A 22226-nucleotide genomic window follows, 5' to 3' on the forward strand; every position below is an offset into this window, starting at 1 on the left:
GACCTCTGCTACGCCTCCTGTGTTTCAGGAATATCAGTCCGACTGTTCGCCGCTGCTAGCCAACATTAGTTCCGCTTCCTTAGCAAGTGTGTTGTGTCGACAAAATGTAAGCTCGCAAGCTGAAACAACACATTTCTAAAAAAAATAAATTTAAAAAAAAAAGTATATTTCTGGTGGATAAAACTTTGAGTGTATTTTAATGTAGACGGTTCGAACCACAACAGAGAAACTGACGACTAACAGGAGCTGAGGGAGCGAAACAGTGAGCGGTGAAAATAACAAGCTACCTAACCTTAGCTTATCCAGCGGTAGAGGTGGTTATTATTGCCACTTTATAAAATCATAAACAGTAAGTGAAACTTCGGCGACTATCACCTAATGCAAACTTATGATTCTTGGTATGAAGCAGTAAATATGGCCCTCCGGGCTGGAGAGGACAGCCACACGGTTAAACTAATAATTGTTGATGTTTTGTTTTTCAGATAGAATCAATCTTGGAAAGCCAGGCAGTAGGTCTCACTCTGAAATCCTGTAAGTAAAGTCAAAAACACGTCTGCTGAGAGACTCTTTTATTAGATCTGTCACGTTATAACTAGAGGCCGTGCTCTGTTTTTCAGACACGATGGAGACAGTGGAACATCGATGTGAAAAATGTGGACAAAGTCTCTCAGACAGTGGATTGTTTGTCTCTCATCCCTGTTCAAAAGGGAAAACAACTTCCTCCAGGAAAGGACAGCTGGACATTTACAAGTGTTCTCAGTGCAATGAGGTCTTCTCTAAGCCGGGTGCTCTGAAACACCACTTTAAAACCAGCCACAGTGACCTGAAAGGCCCGTTCCCCTGCTCTGAGCGAGGCTGCCGGTTCAGCAGCACAGACCGTCAGGGGTATCAAGCCCACTTGACGTCCAGGCACGCTCTGACTCTTTTCCCCTGCTCCTACCGCTCCTGCAAAGTGTCATTTCTTACACAGGGTGAGATGGAAAGCCACTGGAAGGGCCACATGCCCTTCGGCTGTTTCCACTGCCCGTTTGTGACTCAAAATGCCAAAGACTTCAGGGAGCACAACCACCTGCCAGATAACGCTCGAGGTAAAATAAATGCAGAACTCTTGTCTCTTTTTCTTGTGGCGAAAGTTAGAATTTCCCAGCTATTTTACATCTGTCCTCAGGAAACGATCCTGAGCACACAGCCGTGAGCACTAATGGGAGCCACCTGCCTGAGGTCTCTCGCAGGCCCAAAAGAAAACATGCCTGTGTGTCGTCATCATCACCACGAGACGGGCGTGAGGAAGAGCTTGAGAGGCGAGGGGATGATACGAAACAAGCGAGAGAGGCAGTGGAAAAAGAGAAATCTTCAGCAGTGGATGCTGCACCACTGCCCTCCAAAGGTATGTGCATGTACTCGTATTTGGTAGATCATAGTGCCCGTCGGTCATTTTCACTCACATGAGGGGAAATCAAAAAGTTCGGAGACTGCTGATGTTGCATGTGAACGGAGCGCAGCACCGTGACGTCCAAAGAGCGGAAGCAGTAATCTTAATGAGTGAGTATTCCAAGTTACATCGCTTGATCAACATCAGCACCGAAGTTACACACAGGCTTTTGTTATACAGGCTCACCTGCAAATTCACTGTCGACCTGAAACTTGAGTAAAGAGCGTGCTGAAAAGTTTTTGTGTCAAATTTTTGGGGAATAGAAAGAAGTCGCAGGGCGTCACATCTGGTGAGCAGAGGTGGTCGGGAGCGACGATTTGTCCTTGCAGACGTGAAACCTGCATGTCGTCATGCTGGAGAAACAAAGTGCCATCGCACCACAGTTCAGGTCATTTGTGCCGAATGTTTTCCCCTCGGACACCACAGATCATCACAGTTTGACACATAATGTGATGCGCGCTCTCTGCTCAAGTCCACGGTGAAATCGCAGATGCAGCCGAACCGGTGGTCACAAACATATTTGTAAATCAGGTGCTGATGTTGATCAAGCAAAGAAACTTGGAATAATGACTCGTGAAAGTTATGGTTTCCCCCTGCTGTGTGCAGGTCACAGTGCTGCACTCTGTTCGCCTGCAAACACGATCCATCTCTGAACTTTTTGTTTGCCCCTCCTGCACAGATATAAGTGGTTTTTAAAAGCATCTCGGTCAGATGAAGCAGTGCAAGATACATAAGAAATAACAATCAAGGCAAAAGTAAACATATTTCATTAATGTCAATGGGAGAATAAGACGCATTCAGTTGGTAAACATAAACGAGTTCAAATGTTACAGCATGAATACTAATGAAAGATTTATTCATCAAACTAAACCATTAATAAATATGTAAAGAAGTAATGATAGCACCAGGAAACACCGGAGGAAATACTTACTTAATTTAAAAAAAAAAAAAAAAAAAAAAACCATTTCTGATGTTTGTCGGAATTATACTTTCATTTTATTGTCCATTAGAGTTCCTTGCAGAGGGATCGGAGCATATTTACCGCACCCACACCTGCCCCAAGTGTCGCCGCTGCTTCAAGATGCGCTCTCACCTGCAGGAGCACCTTCGTCTACATTTCCCCGACCCCAGCCTCCAGTGTCCCACCTGCAAGCGTTACTTCACCAGCAAGAGCAAGCTGCGCATCCATCGGCTGCGGGAGGCCGGCGAAAAGGTCCATCGCTGCCACTTGTGCGAGTATTCTGCCGTGGAGAGGAACGCAATCCGCCGCCACCTCGTCAGCGTGCATGCTGGCGATGTGGAGGACGGTAAGACAGCCAAGAGCTATCTTTGTCCCGCCTGTGGTCAAAGCTTTCGTCAGAGCAGGGCGCTCAAGGCTCACATGAAGACGCACAACATCCCGTCAGACAGCGAGCCCTTGGCCTGCTTCCAGGACGGTTGTTCTTTCCAGAGTCTGCGCAAAGACCTCGTGAGACACGCGGCGGAAGTGCACGCGGTCAAAGCGGTAGAGTGTCGCCATCACGCCTGCGGTGCGGTCTTCCAAAGCGAGGCAGACATGGAGGCTCATCATCGGACACACCTCGCCTACCACTGCTCCGACTGTGATTTCTCCTGCTCCAATAAAGCGGTCTTCCGCCAGCATCAGCGGCACGGTCACCCAGGGAGCGAAGAGCTTTGCTGTGACTTTTGCTCCTTCGTCACGTTTAACCCCGTGGAGTTCGAGCAGCACATCGGACATTTGCACGCCAACGAGAAGATCCACCGCTGCTCGCAGTGCAGCTACGTGACTTCGCATAAAAGGGGTTTGAAGCGACACGCGCTGATGCACAGTGGTGAGGACGGAATCCGTTTTTCTTGTCCCGACGGCTTTGCAGCCTTTCAGTGTCCTCAGTCTTTGCTGTTCGGTTGCTCTCGTAGCAGTTAATACGATTTAATTGGCATCTCTTCTTTTCTTTTCTTTTTTAGGTGAAAAGCCCCACAAGTGTAACCTGTGTGACTTCAGGTGCCGAGACGAGTCCTACCTCTCGAAACACATGCTCACTCACTGCGATGACAAGAACTTCATGTGCGCTGAATGTGGATACGTCACTAAGTGGAAGCACTATCTCAATGTCCACATGAGGAAACATGCTGGAGACCTCAGGTACATAATTAACAAGGTTTTGGGTTGGATTTTTTTTTTTTTTTTGTCTTTGATTGTCGGGTACAAACGAGTATCAAACGAGAACTGTAGTTGTCATCACTAATCTTCCTGTCTCTTCTCTTAGGTATTCCTGTGATCAGTGCCCATATAGTTGTCACCGCATGGACCAGCTGAACAGCCACAAATTAAGACATCAGGCCAAATCCCTCATGTGTGAGATCTGCGCTTACGCCTGCAAGCGCAAGTACGAGCTCCGCAATCACATGTTGGCCAAACACTCTGGGGTGGAGAAACAGCTGGCTACGTACAGGTGCAAATACTGCTCGTACACCACCTGCTACCGACAGGCACTCCAAAACCACGAGAACTGCAAACACACCAAGCTCAAGGAGTTTCGCTGCGCCCTCTGCTTCTACTCCTCCTTCAGTAGCATCAGCCTCTTCCTCCACAAGAGGAAGGCTCATGGGTACGTACCCGGGGACAAAGCGTGGCTGGAGAACTATGCTGCAAAGGAGAAGGAGAGGAACTCGACTGAGTTCATGCATTTTTACATGAAACCTCCGGTTTCCGAACAATCCGCCGGTGAAGGAGCTCCAATGTCTGCAGCTTCCGACGCTCGGAGTGAACTATCTCTTCCTCCTGGTTCAGCAGATCAAGATGCCAGTAAAGAAACTGGTTCACAACCCGTGGATCCTGTGGATGTTTTCCACGTTGTTTCCCAAGAAGTTGTCAATGAAGCTATTTCAGACAGTACTCCATCCGTCAACAATCCCGAAGAGTACTGTACTCTCGTTTTAACGACGCTATCGTCCAACGACTATCAAACCTCCCCTTTACAAAATGAGGAGGAAAACTGTGACACGTCGCAAGAGAAGGCAGACGTCTCTGCCTCGACCAGTTCATCAGAGGGAGATGATGCAGCAGTGCCGGATGGAGAGTGTGAACAAAGCGACGTAGATGAAAGCTGTGAGCGTCCGAATAATACGAGTCAACCTGCCGAGCCTGGCGAGGTGGAAAACACCGTCGAAACAATCAGTTCTACTTTCCCACCCGAGCGAGATCAGCCGCTACAATCCGAGATCCGTCTGAAAGCGATGAAGAAGCACGACAAGGACCAAGCAGAAGCCATGGTTTTAGAGGGAAGGGTGCAGATGCTTGTGGTGCCGGCTGAAGATGTTTATCGCTGTGACAAATGCTCTTATGTGACCTGTAGGGAGAGCGCTTTGAAGCACCACTGCCAGGCTTCGTGCCACGGCAGGATAACCGGACACAAGTGCCAGGCCTGTGGTGTGCAGTTCAAACAGAGGCGTGGCCTCGAGAGCCACCTTAAAAAGAAGTGCCCGGCACTTCCACGAAAAACAAGAACATTTGTAGGCATTTCAAATACACGTCCGGCCAGAAAAGAGAACTCTACTGTAGGTCAGGAAGGATCCCAACAACTGGATGGAGGAACAATTTCAGATCAGACGGAGCCTCCGTCCTCACAAAATAAGATTTCCACAGATCTTGAATTTCACCAACAAGAAGAGGAAGAAGGCACATCTCGGTTGACAAACTGTCAGGGCTTTGTTGATGAGGCCCTTTCATCCGCCGTGTCAGAGCATCGGCAAAGCAAAATTCAGACAAATAAGCTTTTAAATGGGAAGCTTGTGAAAAAATGTGCCTCGAGGAAGAAGCTCAGAAATATTCTACTGCAGAAAAAGTCCCTTTACACTAAAAAAGATGGGAAGTTCAAATGCAAGCTATGCAGTTTTTCATCAGTCGGGCTCCCAACAGTTGAACGGCACCTCTCGACCTGCAGGAAAGTCTCCGGGAGAAAAGAGAACCAGAGGATTTCAGAAGTGGGCGATGAAGGTGGTAACGAAAAAGACGACCTGGCGGAGGAGGTGGGCGAAGGTTCCGCGGAAGCTTCTAAGAAACGTCAAACCTTTGGGTGTCCAAGCTGTCCATTCAAGTGCAGTCAGAGAAGAGCGTTAGACAGCCACGAAAAGAAAGGCTGCATGAAGCCAGATGAAGTCCAGTGCTCCGCGTGTTCATTTGTCGCCAAATCTAAAACGTCTTTGACCCGTCACACTCTGCATGTCCATAAAAAAGAAAGGCTAGGTGTTGCCGAGCCTAAACGTTTGCATTGCCAGCACTGTACCTTCACCTGTAAACAAGAGCGATGCATGACGCAACACGTTGCACTCAAACATAAAGGCGCTCGGCCTCACCGTTGCCGCTACTGTCCTTTCAGCACCTCGAGGCGCTACCGCTTGGAGGAGCACGAGTCTCTCCACACCGGAGTCGGCCGTCACGGCTGCGACATGTGCGACAAGACCTTCGGGGCTGCGAACAAACTGCGTCAACATAAGATGCGAATCCACGACAAACAGCCGTCGCACTTTTGCCCGCTGTGCGACTTCAGCGGCTACGCACTCGACGACGTGAGACGGCACAAAGTCCGATGCCACACGGGGGAGCTGAAGCACGTCTGCACTCACTGCGATGCTCAGTTCAGCTCCGAGATCGCTCTGAGGAACCACTGCAAACGTGTGCACCAGCTGCGGGTCCGTTTCTCGTGCAAGCGGTGCGACTTCACGTGCAGCAGCGACGTCGCGCTGAAGACCCACCAACAGAGCCAGCACCTCCAGGGAAAGTGCACCACCTGCCAGGAGGCTTTTGAGTCAAAGGAACGCCTCGAGATCCATCAGAGAACTCACCTGGCACACCAGTGTCAACTGTGCCCCTTTGCAACCAAAGCCAGGCAGCAGTTGGCTCAACACCTCCTGAATGAACACGAGGACGGATCCCCGGAGGACAAGCCCCTCAAGTGCAGCTCTTGTCAGTTTGCTTGTCGGCATCAGCTGGTGCTGGAGCAGCACCTGCGCTCACATGGAAGCAAGCGCTTGTACAAATGCACAGACTGCGAGTATTCCACGCGGAACAAGCAGAAGATCACGTGGCACATTCGGATACACACCGGGGAGAAGCCCTACAGCTGTGAGCAGTGCAGTTACACCTGCACCGATCCATCGAGGCTGAAGGTCAGCTCAAAGTTTAGAGGATGATCCTACGGCATCAGATTTATATCATAAAACGCGATCGCTAGCAAATTGCATTATTTAACACGGGCACATATAGGTCCTTGTGCACAAAGTCGACAACCTAGAGTTGGACAGGCAGCTGTGAGGGAGAAATAAAACATAAGGAGAGGTAAAGAATGACACATGCGCATATAAAACTAAGAAGCAAAGTTTCTGCTCTGCATGCAGCCTCTCAGGTTAAGTCGTTGCTCTCCCAGTTGAGTCCTGCTTGCAAATCAAACTACTTTTGACAATTTGGGGGCAGAAACCGAGGAAGGCACCGGACAATAAACACCCACGTCAGCCCTTTACTCTAATAGCATTAATAGGTTTCGGTGTGGTTGATATATATATATATATGTATATATTTAAAGGTATTAAATTGCAAAGTTGTTAAATGTATTTTTATAAAATAATATTGGTAGTAAATGCCAGACAGACACCCCATGGACAACCATGGACACGTAAATGAACGTCCAATACAGCCAAGCTCCTGCCAAATGAGTTTGCAAAATGCATATTAAGCAAAGTACCGTGAGGTAAATCTCTGTATTTCCAAGTATACCGAGTTTTTAGATCTGGCGTCTGGTCAGACATTCCTGCGCTGGCTGTATGAATGCATACAGAGCCAGCTCTACAGGCGGGGTAGGCACAGCAGGGACTTCCACTGACTGAGCTAAGTAACCGTCGGTTTAGCTCTGTGCTAATTTAAACGGGGACAAAAATAATTCAATCGTGCAGCTCTTCTTGACCTCCAAACATTTTCAGACCGAATGGATCAAACTGATTACGAAAACGAGTCCATTGGCAGGAGTGGTGACGCTCAAACCAGGCGCAGTAGTACGAGCCTGTAACGAGCAGCACTGGCAGAAGGGGGAGACAGAAATTGCACACTGCAGATTTAAGTTATTTGTTTCAAGATAAATTGTTATGAACAGTCAGAAATGATTTTACATTTTTTTTTGACGTTTTAAAAAAAAAAAAACTAAATTTGTATCTTTCCTATCACAGCTCCACATGAGGGTTCACCAGGAAGAGAAGAAGTACCTTTGTCCAGAGTGCGGCTACAAATGCAAGTGGGCGACTCAGCTGAAGTACCACATGACCAAACACACAGGTATCAATCAGCAAGACAGACACGATGATGATTATAACAGTCGGCCATGTTGAATATTTTTAGTGTGAGAAAATGTGAAAACAAAAAAAAACCAACCAACATGTACTTGTCGTCTGCAGGGGAGAAGCCGTACGCCTGCGACGAGTGCGACTACCGCACCAACAGAGCAGACGCCCTCCGTGCCCACCGGGACACGCAGCACTGCGACATGCGCCCTTTCGTCTGCGAGAAATGCGGCAAAGCCTTCAAGACCAGCTTCATCCTGAAGACCCACCAGCGGCAGCACAGCGACGACCGGCCGTACACGTGCGGACTGTGCCAGAAGGCCTTCCGGTGGCCGGCGGGCCTCCGACATCACTACCTGTCTCACACCAAGCAGCAGCCTTTCAGCTGCCGCCACTGCTCCTACAGGGCCAAACAGAAGTTCCAGGTGGTCAAACATCTGCAGAGGCACCATCCAGAGGTGCCGGCGGAGCAGGGCGTGGTGAGGGACTCTGAGGCTGGTGGACTCACCCTGAAAGAGGCTTTGCAGGGGACTCTGGATGAGAGAGCAGCAGAAGGAACGGCCACTGAGCAGCTTCCTCAGGCCTGTGAGGAGGAGGAGGAGGAGGAGGAGGAGGAAGAGGAGGCTGCAGAAGCGACACAAAACACCGACGAGCCACAGTAGAGATGCAGCGGAGTCCGTTTGTGCTGCAAAAGCCTAATAAAACTAATCGGCACATACTAAGTTTTGATGTCTTTTCATAAAGAACTGCAGTTTAAAACGAATCACTGAATTTTACTCACCGACGTTGAACCATTCAGAAAGTTTATTGCATGTATTTACATGCCTATATACACATACAAATACATTATACACAACACAAGTTTGTAGAATTTCAACATTAGTAAATAGAAATGAGTCATTCAAGCAGGCACTTTGCAGTTCGACTGCAGGTAAACATGCATGAACACACATGATCTTCTAGATTTATAATAGATATTTGGCAATATATTTTCACATTATTTAATTTTAAAATCACAGACTGTAGACTTTCAGTACTGTTATTTATATTTAGACATTCCAAACATGCAGCAATCCTTTATTTTCTCTCACATTTTAGACTCGAAATATTGGAACGCTCTTAAAAAGAAATACTTGCGTAAAACTTGCACATATTGCACATTAAAGATAAATTCAGGCAGACATCAGATTGGAAATCTTTCATACTACTACCTGGGCAAGATGTCTAATTTCTTCGTGAAATTAATAGATGGATTAAACCTACGATAACGCCGAATGAGCTGTATGAAATCATTATTGGCGGTCAACGTGCCCCCGTTTTTAATGCTGGAAATCAAACGACAGTCTGATTCCTGACATGTTGCCTGTTGATTTGTTCAGATTGACACCCGATTTAAATCTGGCAAGTAACCCCCAAAATCAGAGCAAAGCACTGGCGTGTGTGCTGTTCGCTGTTCCGCGTCAGGTCTGGTGACCAGCTCTGGCTTCACATCCTCAGATCTGACTTCTTCATGTGAGCTCTGAAAGGCTGACGTTAACAAAGAGTGAAGCGGGAGGGATGGCCGTCCCGTCTCTAGAGAGCAGATGTATGTGACGGTATCCTGGAGAGAGGAAGAGGAAGAGTTGGGTTGTCAGCTCGCTGGTGCTGTTAATCCTTTGAGTTTGTCTTTTGTCTGTAATTGAACACAACCTAAGAATTTATCTTGATATTTCTCTGAACGTTTTCCTCACCTGCTTGGATGCACGTGAAAGGAAGAGTGAACTGCCCCATGAAGTCGTTCCTGGACGCCTTGTCGTAGTCCTCCACCACGAAGCGAACCAGCGCCAGCTCGGGCGAGTGGACGACGAAATTTAGAGTTTCGTTCCATACTGGGTTAAAACCTGCAGATGGAAGGGGATGGGACTCTTTAGATCGACATTTCTTCTTCTTTTCTCAAATAACCTTTCCCTCGCAGTGTCATCAAAAGCATCTATGCGAGTAAAATACGGGAGACTCTTTCACCATTGTTGTTAATGTGACTGGTCTCCTCCTTGGCCTGGTCCTGTGGTACTCCATAGATCTCCATTCTGACCAGCGGGTCTACAATCGAGCCCTCTTTCTGATTGACCTTCGGCAACTGTTGCCCACTTATCACCTGATAAACACACAAACATTCACTTTACTGTACATTTCACTGGTTTTCTGACATTTTCGCCTCACATCTATCACGTAAATTTATCCATTTCAACTACAAACCAGCCGGACTTTCGTGTGCTTTTGTACCTGTACGGACAAGCGGAGTGGTTTGTGGCCTTGCCGCTCCTCAGGTTTCTCTGGACTGAACTGAGTGTTTCCGTCTCTCATGAAGTCGGGCTTGAGGACGAAGCCGCAGCAGCCGTTCTGCCTGAAGAGCCCGTCGTTCAGATCCATTTCCAGGCCGGCCGTCTGGAAGTTCAGGGCCACTTTGGGAAAAGAGATAGAGGGCAAATAATGCAATGAAATGTCTGGCTGCATCACGTCATTTCCCAGACTGAGAATCTATCGAGCTGTCAAAGTTAATGTGAAAAGTCCGGCTGAAGACTGTCTTACATCTAAAGTAGATGCTGCCAGTGTGACAGGAAGCATCTGTCCTGTTCTGTTGCTGATGTTGAGAGCTTTATGTGGAAGATTGTTTTGTACTCACCGTTTACAGTTAAGCCCAAAATTGTTCATTCCCATGTCAAATTATCATGTCTAGTGAATTTTTATTTGATCAGTAGGTTTCATCATCTGTATTTGACTTAAACAAGTGACAAAATGTTGGAAGACATATTTTTTAGATGTTACTAATAAATCTGAACTATTTCCATGGTTTTTTTTATACACTTTCTACTAAAATGGCGATGTCCCAAATTTGCAGCGTTCTAATCAACTACAAACAGCTCATGCAGTAATTTTCTAGTCCATATCAAGTCATGGCTAAAACCCAAAAAGCTGAGTGAGCACTCCTGGTTGCACAGAGTGGCTGCTTTACATTATGGACATGATATTTTTCATAGAAATGTAAAACAAAACATGAAAATAGATACACTAGACATGAATATTTGACATGGGTATGAATGATTTTGGGCTTAACTGTAAGTCGTTGATTGAATCTTAATTTTTTTTTAACGCTTATTCAACAGGAGCATTGATTTGTGTAATATTAGAGTATAAAGTGTCAAAAAACTGAGAATAGCTGGACTATGTTTCAATCATGAGTCAGTATTAGACAGTAGAAAATCCAACTGCATGTTGCTCACTGAATGTCAAGTGGTCACAAAACTGTTGAATGTTAGATAAAACACATTGTTTCAGTACAAAGGCAGCGGTTGTGTGTGTTAAGAAGATTTTGCAACATGCTGAACTTTTAAAACACCCCCAAAAAAAAAAAAAAAAAAAAAAAAAAAAAATTAAATTGCTGCATTCCTTTATTAATAACTTGTTGTACAAAATGTGCACCGCAACCTTTGCATTAGGGAAACAAAAGGCTTTTTATCCAGCAGCCACAGCATATGTAACTACTCATTGTAAATGCTTGAACTGACGGCATGGACCTTGTCTGTTTTCATGAAGTGCTGTTTTAAACCTTTTGTGTAACCAGAAGAGGGCGACCTTCCCCCCCCCCCCCCCCCCCCCCCCCCCCCCCCCCACCTATCTGGCAGCCCACACTCCACATCTCCTGCGGGTTGTAGTTGGAGGAGTCGGTCCGGAGGCCGCTGGGGTAGATCCTGCTCAGGTGCCGTGTGTTGTACTGCACAAAATCTGTCCCTGAGGAAAAGTTAGAAGAGAAAATGTGCGATGTAGTTCTGTGGCAGGAACACTGAGAAATTGACCTGCTTCTCCATCTGCAATTCAATATACAGTTATAAATAATGTAACAATATACACAGATAAAACAATATGCCCTCTTGGTTGTGGTACCTGCTTCCTTGGCGAGCCTCTTGGCCTTCGATTCAGAGAAGGAGGACATCTCGTAGCATTCGGTGTGAGACCGTGCGTGCTCGAAGCCATGAAAGTGAACGCTCTTGCAGTAAACCACCAAGTCTGACAGCTCCCTGGACAGTTTGGACTTCTGCAGGTGTGGGCAGAATAAAACACAGAATAAGTCAACAAATCTTTTTTCCGCCACTTTAAACATTAATAACATCAAGGGTGAGTGTTGGTCTGCACTTATGTAGCAGTTTATCACCTCAGTGGTCTCAGAGCACTTTACAGTGTTTTGCCCAGGGACACATCAGAATGTGGACGGAAGGAAACGGGGATTGAACCACCGACCTTATGATTAATGGGGCAACCTGCGCTGCCATCTGAGCCAAAGCTGCTCATTGGCCTTAAAGGTATGATGGAAACCATAATTTCCTGGTAATATTTGTTTTAAATGAAGTAGTCTGAAAAACACTTGAAATAAATTTTTTTTTAAAAATGTCATGATCATTTGTTTACAGATAAACTAAATTGTAACCAAATGTAAATAAAAGTCGGAAATTTGACTGGACAAATACAAGTAATGTCACTATTTTGTCAAAAATGTTAATGAAATGGCAAATAATTATATAATATTATATATAGTGATATATTATTGTCATAATAAACATGTTTAAAAAATAACTGTCAAGTAGTGGATCATTTGTTGAATACTTTTATTTAGTGCAGAATGCTTAAATTAAGAGGAAAAAGTAAAAACAACAGTAGAATATGTTAGTATTAATACATTTGAATATACAGAAGATAGAGAACATATCAAGTGCACGTGCATGTTGTCTGAAAGAAGAGAAGTTTTATGGGGAGAAACTGGTTTAAAAAGTCACACTTTCCTGAGAAGAACATTAGATGCTGTTTGTCACTTCTCTGTTTTATCTCTGCCTTTTAAATATCTGTTTCCTGCTTCTTTTAACTGTCTCCTTTCTTTTACTCCAGTCTCGCCTCACTGTCACCCAGTTTCCTGTCTCTCTTCACTATCAAGCACCATTCACTGCTGTCTCGCTTCACTATCTCCTCTGACGTTGTTCACTGATTTCTGCTTTCCAACTCTCTTCACTCCCACTCTTATTAAATCTGAAGAGGCAGCGTCTGATAACAACGAAAGAAATAAAAGGTAACGGCACGACGCACATCTACCTTGTCAATCCTGTTCTCAGCAGGTGGATCTTCTGTCGAGGGGCTGTCAGCGTCACCGTTAGCCATCTCGTCCTCGTCACTCGCTTCATCTGTCAGGGTCTCGTCGAGACACTCTGCTAGACCGCCAATCTTCTTGGCTTTCAGCAAAATCTTCCCCTTCAGTTCCTGCAACGAGACACAGGTTCAGTTCAGTTCAATTCAATTCAATTGTTTTTGTTGTCTTCAATACCCAGACTACTTGTGAAGGTATTCCGTCTTCTTGCAGTATGTTGTCTCCAACTAACTGCAGCAATCAACCACTATTTAATTGGCTAAAACCACAGTGGAATTTCCTCGTAGCATTCATCTGCCATTACTTCAAGTCAGCATCGATTGTTCTGAGTGCTCTAATGGAGAAGAGTTTGAAAGCTACACTGGCACTTCTAGGATCACAGCACGACGGATAACGAGGTGCAGACTGACCGTTAGGTATTGAAATGTCTTTGAATTGTGAATGGAAGCCAAGTTTTCCCTCAGATTGGACGGGGTATTGTTTGTAAACATTTCATTCCTCCTGATTAAATGTAACATAACAATAAAAAAAATTTAAAAAAGGAAAAGCTGAAACGTCCAACTTTAAAACACAGTATTGAAGCTGCATTTGAAACAGTGTATCATAAGATGAAACAAAACAGTCCTAATGTCTCAATGTCTCTGCGCTGAGGCGTAGTTGTGCTTTGAGTTACAGGGAAATGCTGATGTCAGCATGCTCATAGTGTGACTGTGATAACATGCTGATGTTTAGCAGGTCAAATGTTAAGCATTAGAGTTCACCGTGTCAGCATGCTAACATTTGCCATTAGCCTCAATCGAAGCACAGCTGTTCTAAAGGGGCTGAAAGGTTTTACAGTAAACTTAAGTATTGGGTAAACTTTGCAAATTGTGCTCCCTTTGCACATTTGCACAAATACAACAGGACTGGAACGGATCCTGACCTGCGGAGAGGGCAGCTGCTGAGGGACCTGTCCGTCCAGCAGGGTGGTCAGCAGCGTGTCGCCCAGGATCTGGCTCAGGTGTCGGGCCATGACGGTCTGCTGCTCCACACCACAGTGATTCTCAAGGGACAGGATGACGGGGAAGTCCGACGCCTGTCAAACAGGTAGGACACAATACTCTTTCAAAAAGAACACGTGGCTATTTTGGATAGTTTAACAGTACTGTGTGTTTCCATTAAAGCAGAAGTTTCCACAATCCTCACTGAACAGTTTGTTCCTCACATTCCTGGTAGGAAAGTTTGAAGGAGGATAAAACCGAGAAGTGAAGACACGTGAGAAAGGTTTTGGTTGTTTTCCATGTGGGCCGGTCGGCAGGGGCTACATTCAGGGAAAGTTACCAACATACTGCATCTGGGATTCACACTTCTCTGGGCACACAGACAAGCCTTGAAAATTACATCTGCACTTGTCGGGTTGGTTTGCTCAACAGAGAAAATACATTTTTTTTAAATTGCTGTCAGTTTTGTGTGTGGTCGTGAGGATTGTCTTGGTTTTAATTTGTCCCAGTTGTGAGTTCTGTGTCTCAGATTTGTGCAGCAGATCCAATAAATTAGAGGTAAATGGAGTTTCATTAGTGTTCTCTTCTCTTCTCCAGTTATTGTGAATAATCAGTGGGACCATTTCCTCATTTTTAATGCAAACTGTGCAACACTGATGGGTACACATGACTTTAAGTAACTGGGAAATTGACTATGGCATGACTGAGCTGCACGGCTGAATAGCATACCAGTAATAAAATATGTGTATTTGGGTGAACCAGTTTATCTATGCAGCACATTTATACCCAACATAGGTCTACAAAAGTGCTGAACAACATTGAACAAAATTAAAACAAATCAGACACAGTTAAAACAATCAGACCCTTAAAAACAAATTTAGCTTGACAACAGAACCTTATTAAGTCAAAACAAAGCTTGAGGATACATCTGAGCAGTGATTCATGTATTCTAGACGCTGCCCACCTTGAAGGCGTACTCTTTGACTGTTGAAACGACGTCTTTGAAGAGGATTTTTGAGGTCAAGGTGTGACCGTGATACACAACAGGCTCCCCGTCGCTGCCGTCCCAGCAGTCCACCTCTACGCAACGGCAGCCTCTCTTCAGGGCCCTGCAGACACACAAGCAAGCACACAAACATCAATAATGACCAAGTTGTTTTTATTGTTTTTGTTCAAAATGACACTTCGCTGTTACACTATGAATTTTTCTATGAATTTTTCAATCAAAACTGAATCTACTACTTTGCGTAAAACGAGACATCATTTTGTCTCAAATGAACAAATGTATCATTGGTCTTTCTAAGCATTTGCTTTCACCTTAAGTCAGCTTAGGTCTCATCTCCCTGAAACACACTATATTAACTCTGGTACCATCTAATCTCTCGGGTCGCCGTTTCAATGTCCCACTACCCAGCTCCGTATGAATCATCTGCAGAGTCTCCCTCCCGTGTAACGCCCCTGTGTGTTGTGTGTCCAGGCAGCCCTCACTGGATGTACGCCTCCAGGCTGCTCTGCCCCCGCAGCTGGTCCTCCAGCAGGTAGGTGTTGTGCGAGGAGGAGATGAAGTAGTGGCTGAGCGGCTGGCTCATGTCCTGGTGAAGATCGCGACGCTCGGCTCTGAAAATGGAGCCGTCCCGGGAGCACAGATACATCTGGAAGCCGTCTAACGACATGGCGCCTTGCTTCATGGCTGCGCAGAGGTCACAGATACAGATGGGGTTGGCAGAAATAACCGGGGCCCGTACTTATCAAACTGCTAAAAGTATCACCGTTACTCACATTACGAACAATAAAAATAGATTCATGATAATAAATATAATGTGGGGGAAATGAAAAAGTTTTAGTCTACTGTTTACATTTTTTTTTTTTTATTCTACACCACTTTTTTCTTCTTTTCCTGACATTTACCAGTGGAAAAAAAACAACAATAGTTTGCCATCATATTTGCGATCACTGCTGATGAATCTTCGTTGTCTGCACTTTGTTATGTTGTAAAAAAAAACTATCTATTATATGATTTCTCTCATGTACCTCATCTACAAACAGCAGCATGTCTCGCAGATGGTTTCCTATTAATTCAACTCTGTTTACACATCTATTCATTATAACTACATTGAATTATGTTTTTAATTTGACAATTTAACCATTAATCACAGATTTAAAGATTTACGCAAGGAGAATGTCTCAAAATGCTCCAACTTCGGTCTGTATTCAGAAACTTCAGCAGCAGAAAAATGTCTTTTTCAACCTCGTCGAGCACCAACATCCCATAAGAAACTCTACTCTACGTCAAAAGTTCTCCAAATTTGCTCTGAATCTAAATTGAGATATCAAATGATATAGTAAACATTAAAGACAGAGTTGCCTTATCAGTATTTGATCAAATAGCAAATGCATGCAAATCTTTATGTGCCTTGCAAAGTAAAGTCATTTTACTAAAATGTAGAACCTTAAAAACTAGAAAAAAAAAATAAATAATGAACTAATAATAACTACACAGATATAAGAAGTATCAGGCATGGGGTATTGTTATCAAGCACGAACAATATTTTCTGGTCTTATTTCCAATAAAAAAAAAAAAAAAAATTATAATATTGTAGCAGTTTATGCGTGTTATCACAGGACACGTGTGACTCTATCTTACAGCAGCTGCAGAGCGACACCTCTCGACGTCCAGCCTGTCGTCTATAAACACGCCTCTCGGTTACCTGTCTCAGACGGCTCGTAGCGCTCCATCAGCTCCTCCGCGCGCTGGGCGCTGCGCTCTCCCTCGTGCTGCTCCGTCCTCAGGAAGTTCTCCAGCTCGTCCGACAGCAACTTCTCTCCGTCTCCGGAGAAGTCCTGGAACACCTTCCACACTTCGTCCCTCTGAGTCAGCATCTTATAGAAGTGAACGAACTGCTCGATCTCCAAAGAGCCGCTCTCTGACTTGTCGGCCATCTTTGGAAATAAAGATTGTATTCATAAAATTAAAGACGGGTGGCGCGTCAAGTCTTTTTATCTTTTGCGCGTCGTATTTTGAAAAGCATTTTTCTTTATTCTATTTTTTTTTTTTTTTTTTATTCTGAATTTGAACGATTATTCTGTTTTCTTAATGTCTTGCGTTTAATTGTTACCTGTTCTTATCCAACCTGGTATCAAAGCATGAAATTTAGTCACGGCCATCCACTACAGCTGAACGTGAGATTGCCACGCTTGGCGACATCTGCCAGTTAAATTACACTTTAACACGTTTTTATGTTCCTTTATATCCGTTTTTATATGAAGCAGTGCATGCCATTTTCTTTCTGTAAGGCACTTTGAGCTGCATTTCCTGTATGAAAAGTTTATTATTATTATTATGATATGTTATATGGTCGGAAATAGTTGTTGTTTTTTAATTATTATTCTGCCAATTCTACTCAAACTAACCATCAGAAAAACAGTTTTTAGAGGTTGTGTCAACCTCCAGCAACAAGTCTGAGACAGACAGACTGAAGCTCTGATCTTTACGGCCTCACTCAAAGTCTTACCGTGAAGAGATTGAGCGCATGCTCTTCATTCATGTCTACGTTCATCATCTTCAGCAGCTTCCTCACTTCTTTGAAATTCATCTTCCCATCTTTGTTTTTGTCCGCTTTCTGGAACCAGTCCCAGACCCACCTGAGGAGACGCTGAGGGAAACTCCGGCTCAGATGTGGAGTAAAATCTCAAATGTTAATATACCCACTGACATAAATAAAAAAAAGGGAGGACACGGTTTCCTGTTCTGAGTAAACTACTTGGAGATTTGTTCAGAGAAAGAAATGAATTAGCCAACATCTGATAACAGCCAGCACCAGAATAAACACGGCTGTTTTCCATTACGTTCCCGAGCCACCGCTGTCAAAGGATACTGATCCAGCCTCTCCTTCTCGTCCATCGTTTGGGCTTTGTGGATCAGCTTGCGCACTCCCTGGATCCAGGCCCGCGCCTCGTCTGGGGAGTCGGCCACGAGGTCCAGGTTGCCTTGGCGACCGTGGAACACCAAGGTGAAGCAGAGGTCAGCTGGGAACTCCTCGGCGATGCTCGTCAGGACCTCGGACTGATGGCCCTCCCGCACTGCCTCCACCTCGCTCACCGAGACTGCGACGACCCATGACGAAGAAATAGTTCCACGTTTAGTTTACATTCTTTGATGCATTTTAGATGCTTCTGCATTGAAGTTCGAAGGTATGAGAGGGTTTAGCATTTTGCATTCACTGTAATGTAAATGCTTAGAACAAAGGCTCTGGCAATTACTTGCAAAATTGTAAAAATCTTGAATTACACCTATTAAGTATTATTAAATTACTGTCACTCTACCAGTAATTTGTATTTCTAGTGATCTGTAATAACTTTGCAATTATTTTTTTGGGGGGGTTACTATCAGAACTTTTACCCTTGTTTTGTGAGACAGGTAAAGTTTGGTGATGTGGACCTGCAAGACCCTTTGATCTTCGTGCTAGGGAAGGGGGCCCGGGTTAAAAACGAGTTGATCACTTCTCATGGAGTGAACCGCTGGATCTTTGGGTCTTTGGATGACTGAGGTCACGAGGCTGCAGCCTGTTGTTGGCAATCTGGCGATGATAATCAGTTCGTGAAGGGCTCCATTGTTCTGAAGTGAGCTTCTTAATGCAACAGCTCGACTCTTTGGGAAATACGCTTATTCGTTTTCTTGCAGAGGGTTAGATGAGGAGACAGGACTGACGTCTTTATACAGCAGGTAGATGGAGCTGCTGGGAGCTGGTTAGCTTAGCTTAGCACAAACACTGGTATTGGGGATACAGCTGGCGAAGTTGATTGAGCATTTTAGAAACTGTCCTGAGCCATGAAAGCCACGAGTCCAGTCCCGGTAAAGGAAAGATCGTTTCTGTGCAGCTTAAGAGGAAATGCTTCTTTTGTTTTATCAGGTTTTATTTGATTTTTCGGCGTGTTTTTCTCTTCATAGAATAGATTAAAGGAGAGGAGATGACAGGAAATGACCGGAGGAGAGAGGGCTATGACATTAAACAGGACCCCAACAAGGGATGTCGCGGTAATGTCGTATGCACCTTAACCATCAGACCACCAGGGCGCCCTCATGTTCACATTTTTAACTTTTTTTTTTTTTTTTTAACTGAACCCCAAGGAACTTAATCACCAGGGCAGATCACATGACTAAACCAGCAATCCTATTTACAAAGATATATACATGCTTGTGCACTCACAGGTGGAGTGGCCTCTCCCGGCCCATCTGGACTTGTACCAGATGGTCATGCCGTCCTCCAGGAGGCGGAAATGCCGCTGCTTTTTCCAGGAGCGGGACTTGACTTTCCTCAGAGTCGAGCCGGCCAGCATCACCTGCACATTTGGATCATCTTGGATACCTGTGCAAAGGTCAAGAGCCTATCATACCACAGACATCAGAACTGGAAGACCAGAACTAGATCCAATTCAATTATAGCAGGAATTTAACTCTCGACTCAGCTTTCATTACACCATAAATCTTTATACAAACAGCAAAATCATCAGAATTTCTGCATCTTCAGTCTGACAGAGTAACATTTACTCACGTAAACCTTCAGGATCCATTTCTATCCGCGACACATGCCAGTTGGAAATATGCTGCTAAAAAGAAGCAGATGTCAGTGGATCGTTCCAGATATTTTTTTTCCCCTGAATCCAAACTGAACACATTTTGCGAAAGCTCTGCGTTCATCCAACCGCTTCAAAGACTATCTAAATAGAAATGATCACATAATAATATTTATCCTCACTTCTGCTCGGGAGGTTTTCTTTGGGTCGGATTCATAAAGTTAGACAAACACACGTCAGCAATTTTCCTGTTGGACGACGAGCTGGTTTGTCGGAGCAGCTGGTTCGGTGTATCAATGAGGGGGAGACTTTACTTTGCTGATATGGGAATAACAGAATCCTTTTTAAATGGAGGATTTGGGTTTAAAGCTTTGTGTATGCAGAAGTATCTCTGAGCAAAATAGTAAATCTTTACTCTGTCCCGCTGACCGCCGAAGTTACAAAGACAATCTGTGTCTGTACAGTAGCCCATATTGTTCATCTAACTTACAGGGTATTTACAAGAAACATGAGTCAGCATTTAAATCTTGACGCAATCACGCCATCAATCTTTGCTCTTTCATTATCTTGAAAGAAGAGAGGTGCGTGCATGGCATCTCCTGTAGTCCGTGTGCTGAGTTAGGAAAGATCACACACTCAGCAGTCTGTGTGTCTCAGCCTGCTCGGATGAAGATCAGGAGCAGAGATTAACTTTTTTTCTTCTTCTTCTTTTTTTTTTTGTTTTTTTTTTTTTTTACATGTGATTGTGATGCAATCTGTCTAAAATGATCATTTACCAATATTTTGATTGCTATAAATAAAAAATCTGCAAAAAAAAAAACAGCCTTCATGCAATATACTGCTATTAACAGGGTAATATATATATATTTTTTAACAACACTTGCAGCATGACTGCAGGGATGCAATTTCAGTCCATCTATTTGTTGGATTGCCATACAATTGGGCACAGATGTTCACGGTAACCTGAGGATGCATCCCACCGACTCTGGTGATCTTTTGACTTTTTATCTTGTGCCACCGGCAGGTCAAAGTTTGAGAAACTAATTTAAATATCTTATACAGTTTTGACCAATACTTTGATTTACAGCCAAATAGTGTCAGAACTGATGACACTAAAGGCATGCTGACACACTGAACTAAGATGGTGAAGTCAATTAACATTATACATGTTAATAATCAGCATTTAGCTCAACTGTTGATACTCTGAGGTCAGGTTAGTTTCATATATATCGTCCAAAATCTTTCAATTACACTTAAAGTGTATTGAAATGTGACGCACAGATCTCTCCTCGGACCCTCAGCGACGTGTCAGAGACCCAGAATCAGACACCAAATACCCCACAGACCTGCTGCTTGTCGGTGAAAGCAGATAGTCTCTCGCTATCTCTGCTGTTCGCTGATAAATGTGGATCAAACGCTTCTGGGGAGGAAAGGTTTTCTAACGCCGTTATAGCTGTTTTCCTGTGTAAAAGAAAACCTCTTTTCCTGTCATTGTCCTCTGAAAGAACAACATCACATCTTGCATTCTCCTTATTTTACATCCCACCCCTTCCACACACACACACACACACACACACACACACACAAGTTTATGAGAGTTCTCACCGCAGCATGACTGACGAGACACGAGGAATGCTTTCTCCGTTGTACACAATTCAATCTCACACTCCTACTGAGGAAACAGACTGACCATGAAGGAATGAAGGCTTATTTTCCACAGCTATTTGCTCCATGAACTAACGAGTGCTTTTATGTTTTGGCGCGCTCACTTAGCACAGCCACGTCAAAGACTTTCTGTTATTCTCCTTCCAGGAACTTTTTCAGACTCCACATCCAGACCTTTAAGCTGCAATTAGGTCACATTGTGTTGTTTTATTTTGGGAAACATGAGTCACACACGTCAGCCGCTTCACCAGGGAGTTCACTGACCACACAGAGACGTGACTCAGGAGGAAAATCTGGCTGGATAGACTTTGGGAATCAACAGCCACATGACAACCAACAGCTTTTGACTTTTTATCTGGTGTGCACGCTTCTAGTTTTGAAGTTTTAGTTTTCATGGGAATGCTACTTCTCCCCGCTGTGGTGGGATTTGTGTCCTGATATTTACTCAGAACTGCATATTTCCTGCACACAATTATGTGAAGAATTTCAAGGCCGTCCCAGTCCAATAAAAAAAATCCACATATAACTCCGGTGGGAGGGAGAGCCGTGCACAGCAAATTAGAACCAGAGGCAGAAATATGAGACACAAAAAGCATCACCTCAGCAAAGTGTGCATGAAGCAGCACCTGAAGAAAGCACGAAATTAAGACTCAGACAAACTACAAGAGAAAGAGTGACACTTACCGAAAACTACTGATGTCCCCAGGGATGTGAGACCTCCAGAGGTGCGTTAGTCTTCAGGTGACAGCTCTCCCAGGGATGTGTGTGTACGTCACGCTGGCCCTGCACGCTGAGCTCCAGACTTAAAGGAGAGTCCAGGGACTGCGAGTTGAGCTCAGAGCCTTTAAAAGACTGGGAGTGTCTGACGGGGAAATCTGGCCCAGCCTCTCTCCTCCTCCCCTCTCCAGTCGTAGTGCTGCTGGGTCTGAGAAACCTGATTCCTTGTCGTCCCTCACCACCGCTCCTCATTCTCATCCTGTGCACGCCCTCCCTCCTCCCGACCTTCTTTTTTCTTTTCCTGCCGCTCCCTCACTCTGCCATCCGCATCTGGTCGGAGTCACTCCCCCTCCGTCTG

General features: G+C 44.7%; 2 protein-coding genes across 5 annotated transcripts; one reads left to right on the forward strand and one right to left on the reverse strand.

The window, feature by feature from the left end:
• Window positions 1-8: 8 nt before the first annotated feature.
• Window positions 9-8471, forward strand: znf142 (zinc finger protein 142). 2 transcript variants are annotated; one of them, XM_069154874.1, is made up of 9 exons: window positions 9-349; window positions 483-531; window positions 618-1088; window positions 1169-1387; window positions 2443-3264; window positions 3398-3575; window positions 3700-6601; window positions 7652-7757; window positions 7877-8471. In XM_069154874.1, the coding sequence occupies exons 3-9, from the start codon at window positions 623-625 to the stop codon at window positions 8422-8424; spliced, it is 5241 nt and encodes a 1746-aa protein (XP_069010975.1). In that variant the 5' UTR covers window positions 9-349; window positions 483-531; window positions 618-622; the 3' UTR covers window positions 8425-8471. The 2 variants fall into 2 exon arrangements, with proteins under 2 accessions (XP_069010975.1, XP_069010976.1); XM_069154875.1 differs by lacking the exon at window positions 9-349 and having other exon boundaries at window positions 461-531.
• Window positions 8472-8559: 88 nt separating this feature from the next.
• On the reverse strand, window positions 8560-22168 carry plcd4b (phospholipase C, delta 4b). 3 transcript variants are annotated; one of them, XM_069154877.1, is made up of 16 exons: window positions 21836-22168; window positions 19465-19516; window positions 19120-19278; window positions 17788-18016; window positions 17425-17554; window positions 16621-16852; window positions 15401-15602; window positions 14877-15021; window positions 13855-14007; window positions 12875-13045; window positions 11684-11834; window positions 11414-11530; window positions 10025-10203; window positions 9764-9896; window positions 9493-9642; window positions 8560-9362 (listed from the first exon to the last, which is right to left on the reverse strand). In XM_069154877.1, exons 2-16 carry the CDS (start codon window positions 19481-19483, stop codon window positions 9271-9273), a joined length of 2262 nt encoding a protein of 753 aa, XP_069010978.1. In that variant the 5' UTR covers window positions 19484-19516; window positions 21836-22168; the 3' UTR covers window positions 8560-9270. The 3 variants fall into 3 exon arrangements, with proteins under 3 accessions (XP_069010978.1, XP_069010977.1, XP_069010979.1); XM_069154876.1 differs by having other exon boundaries at window positions 19465-19519; XM_069154878.1 differs by having other exon boundaries at window positions 12881-13045; window positions 19465-19519; window positions 21836-22167.
• Between the last annotated feature and the right edge of the window lie 58 nt (window positions 22169-22226).

The sequence above is a fragment of the Embiotoca jacksoni genome, unplaced genomic scaffold (genome assembly GCF_022577435.1).
Source record: "Embiotoca jacksoni isolate LCO1_2020_lvr unplaced genomic scaffold, fEmbJac1.0.p SCAF_2, whole genome shotgun sequence".
Taxonomy (NCBI): Eukaryota; Metazoa; Chordata; class Actinopteri; family Embiotocidae; genus Embiotoca; species Embiotoca jacksoni.

Excerpts from the sequence above, each read along its gene's own strand:
- znf142 (XM_069154874.1), top strand. The coding sequence starts at position 623 with ATGGAGACAGTGGAACATCGATGTGAAAAATGTGGACAAAGTCTCTCA. Across the intron at positions 3,576-3,699 it reads AAACATGCTGGAGACCTCAG|GTATTCCTGTGATCAGTGCC; the intron begins GTACATAATTAA and ends CTCTTCTCTTAG. Across the intron at positions 6,602-7,651 it reads CCGATCCATCGAGGCTGAAG|CTCCACATGAGGGTTCACCA; the intron begins GTCAGCTCAAAG and ends TTCCTATCACAG.
- plcd4b (XM_069154877.1), bottom strand. Across the intron at positions 15,022-15,400 it reads AGCCTGGAGGCGTACATCCA|GGCCCTGAAGAGAGGCTGCC; the intron begins GTGAGGGCTGCC and ends GTGTGTCTGCAG. Across the intron at positions 11,531-11,683 it reads GAGGCTCGCCAAGGAAGCAG|GGACAGATTTTGTGCAGTAC; the intron begins GTACCACAACCA and ends ACTTTTCCTCAG.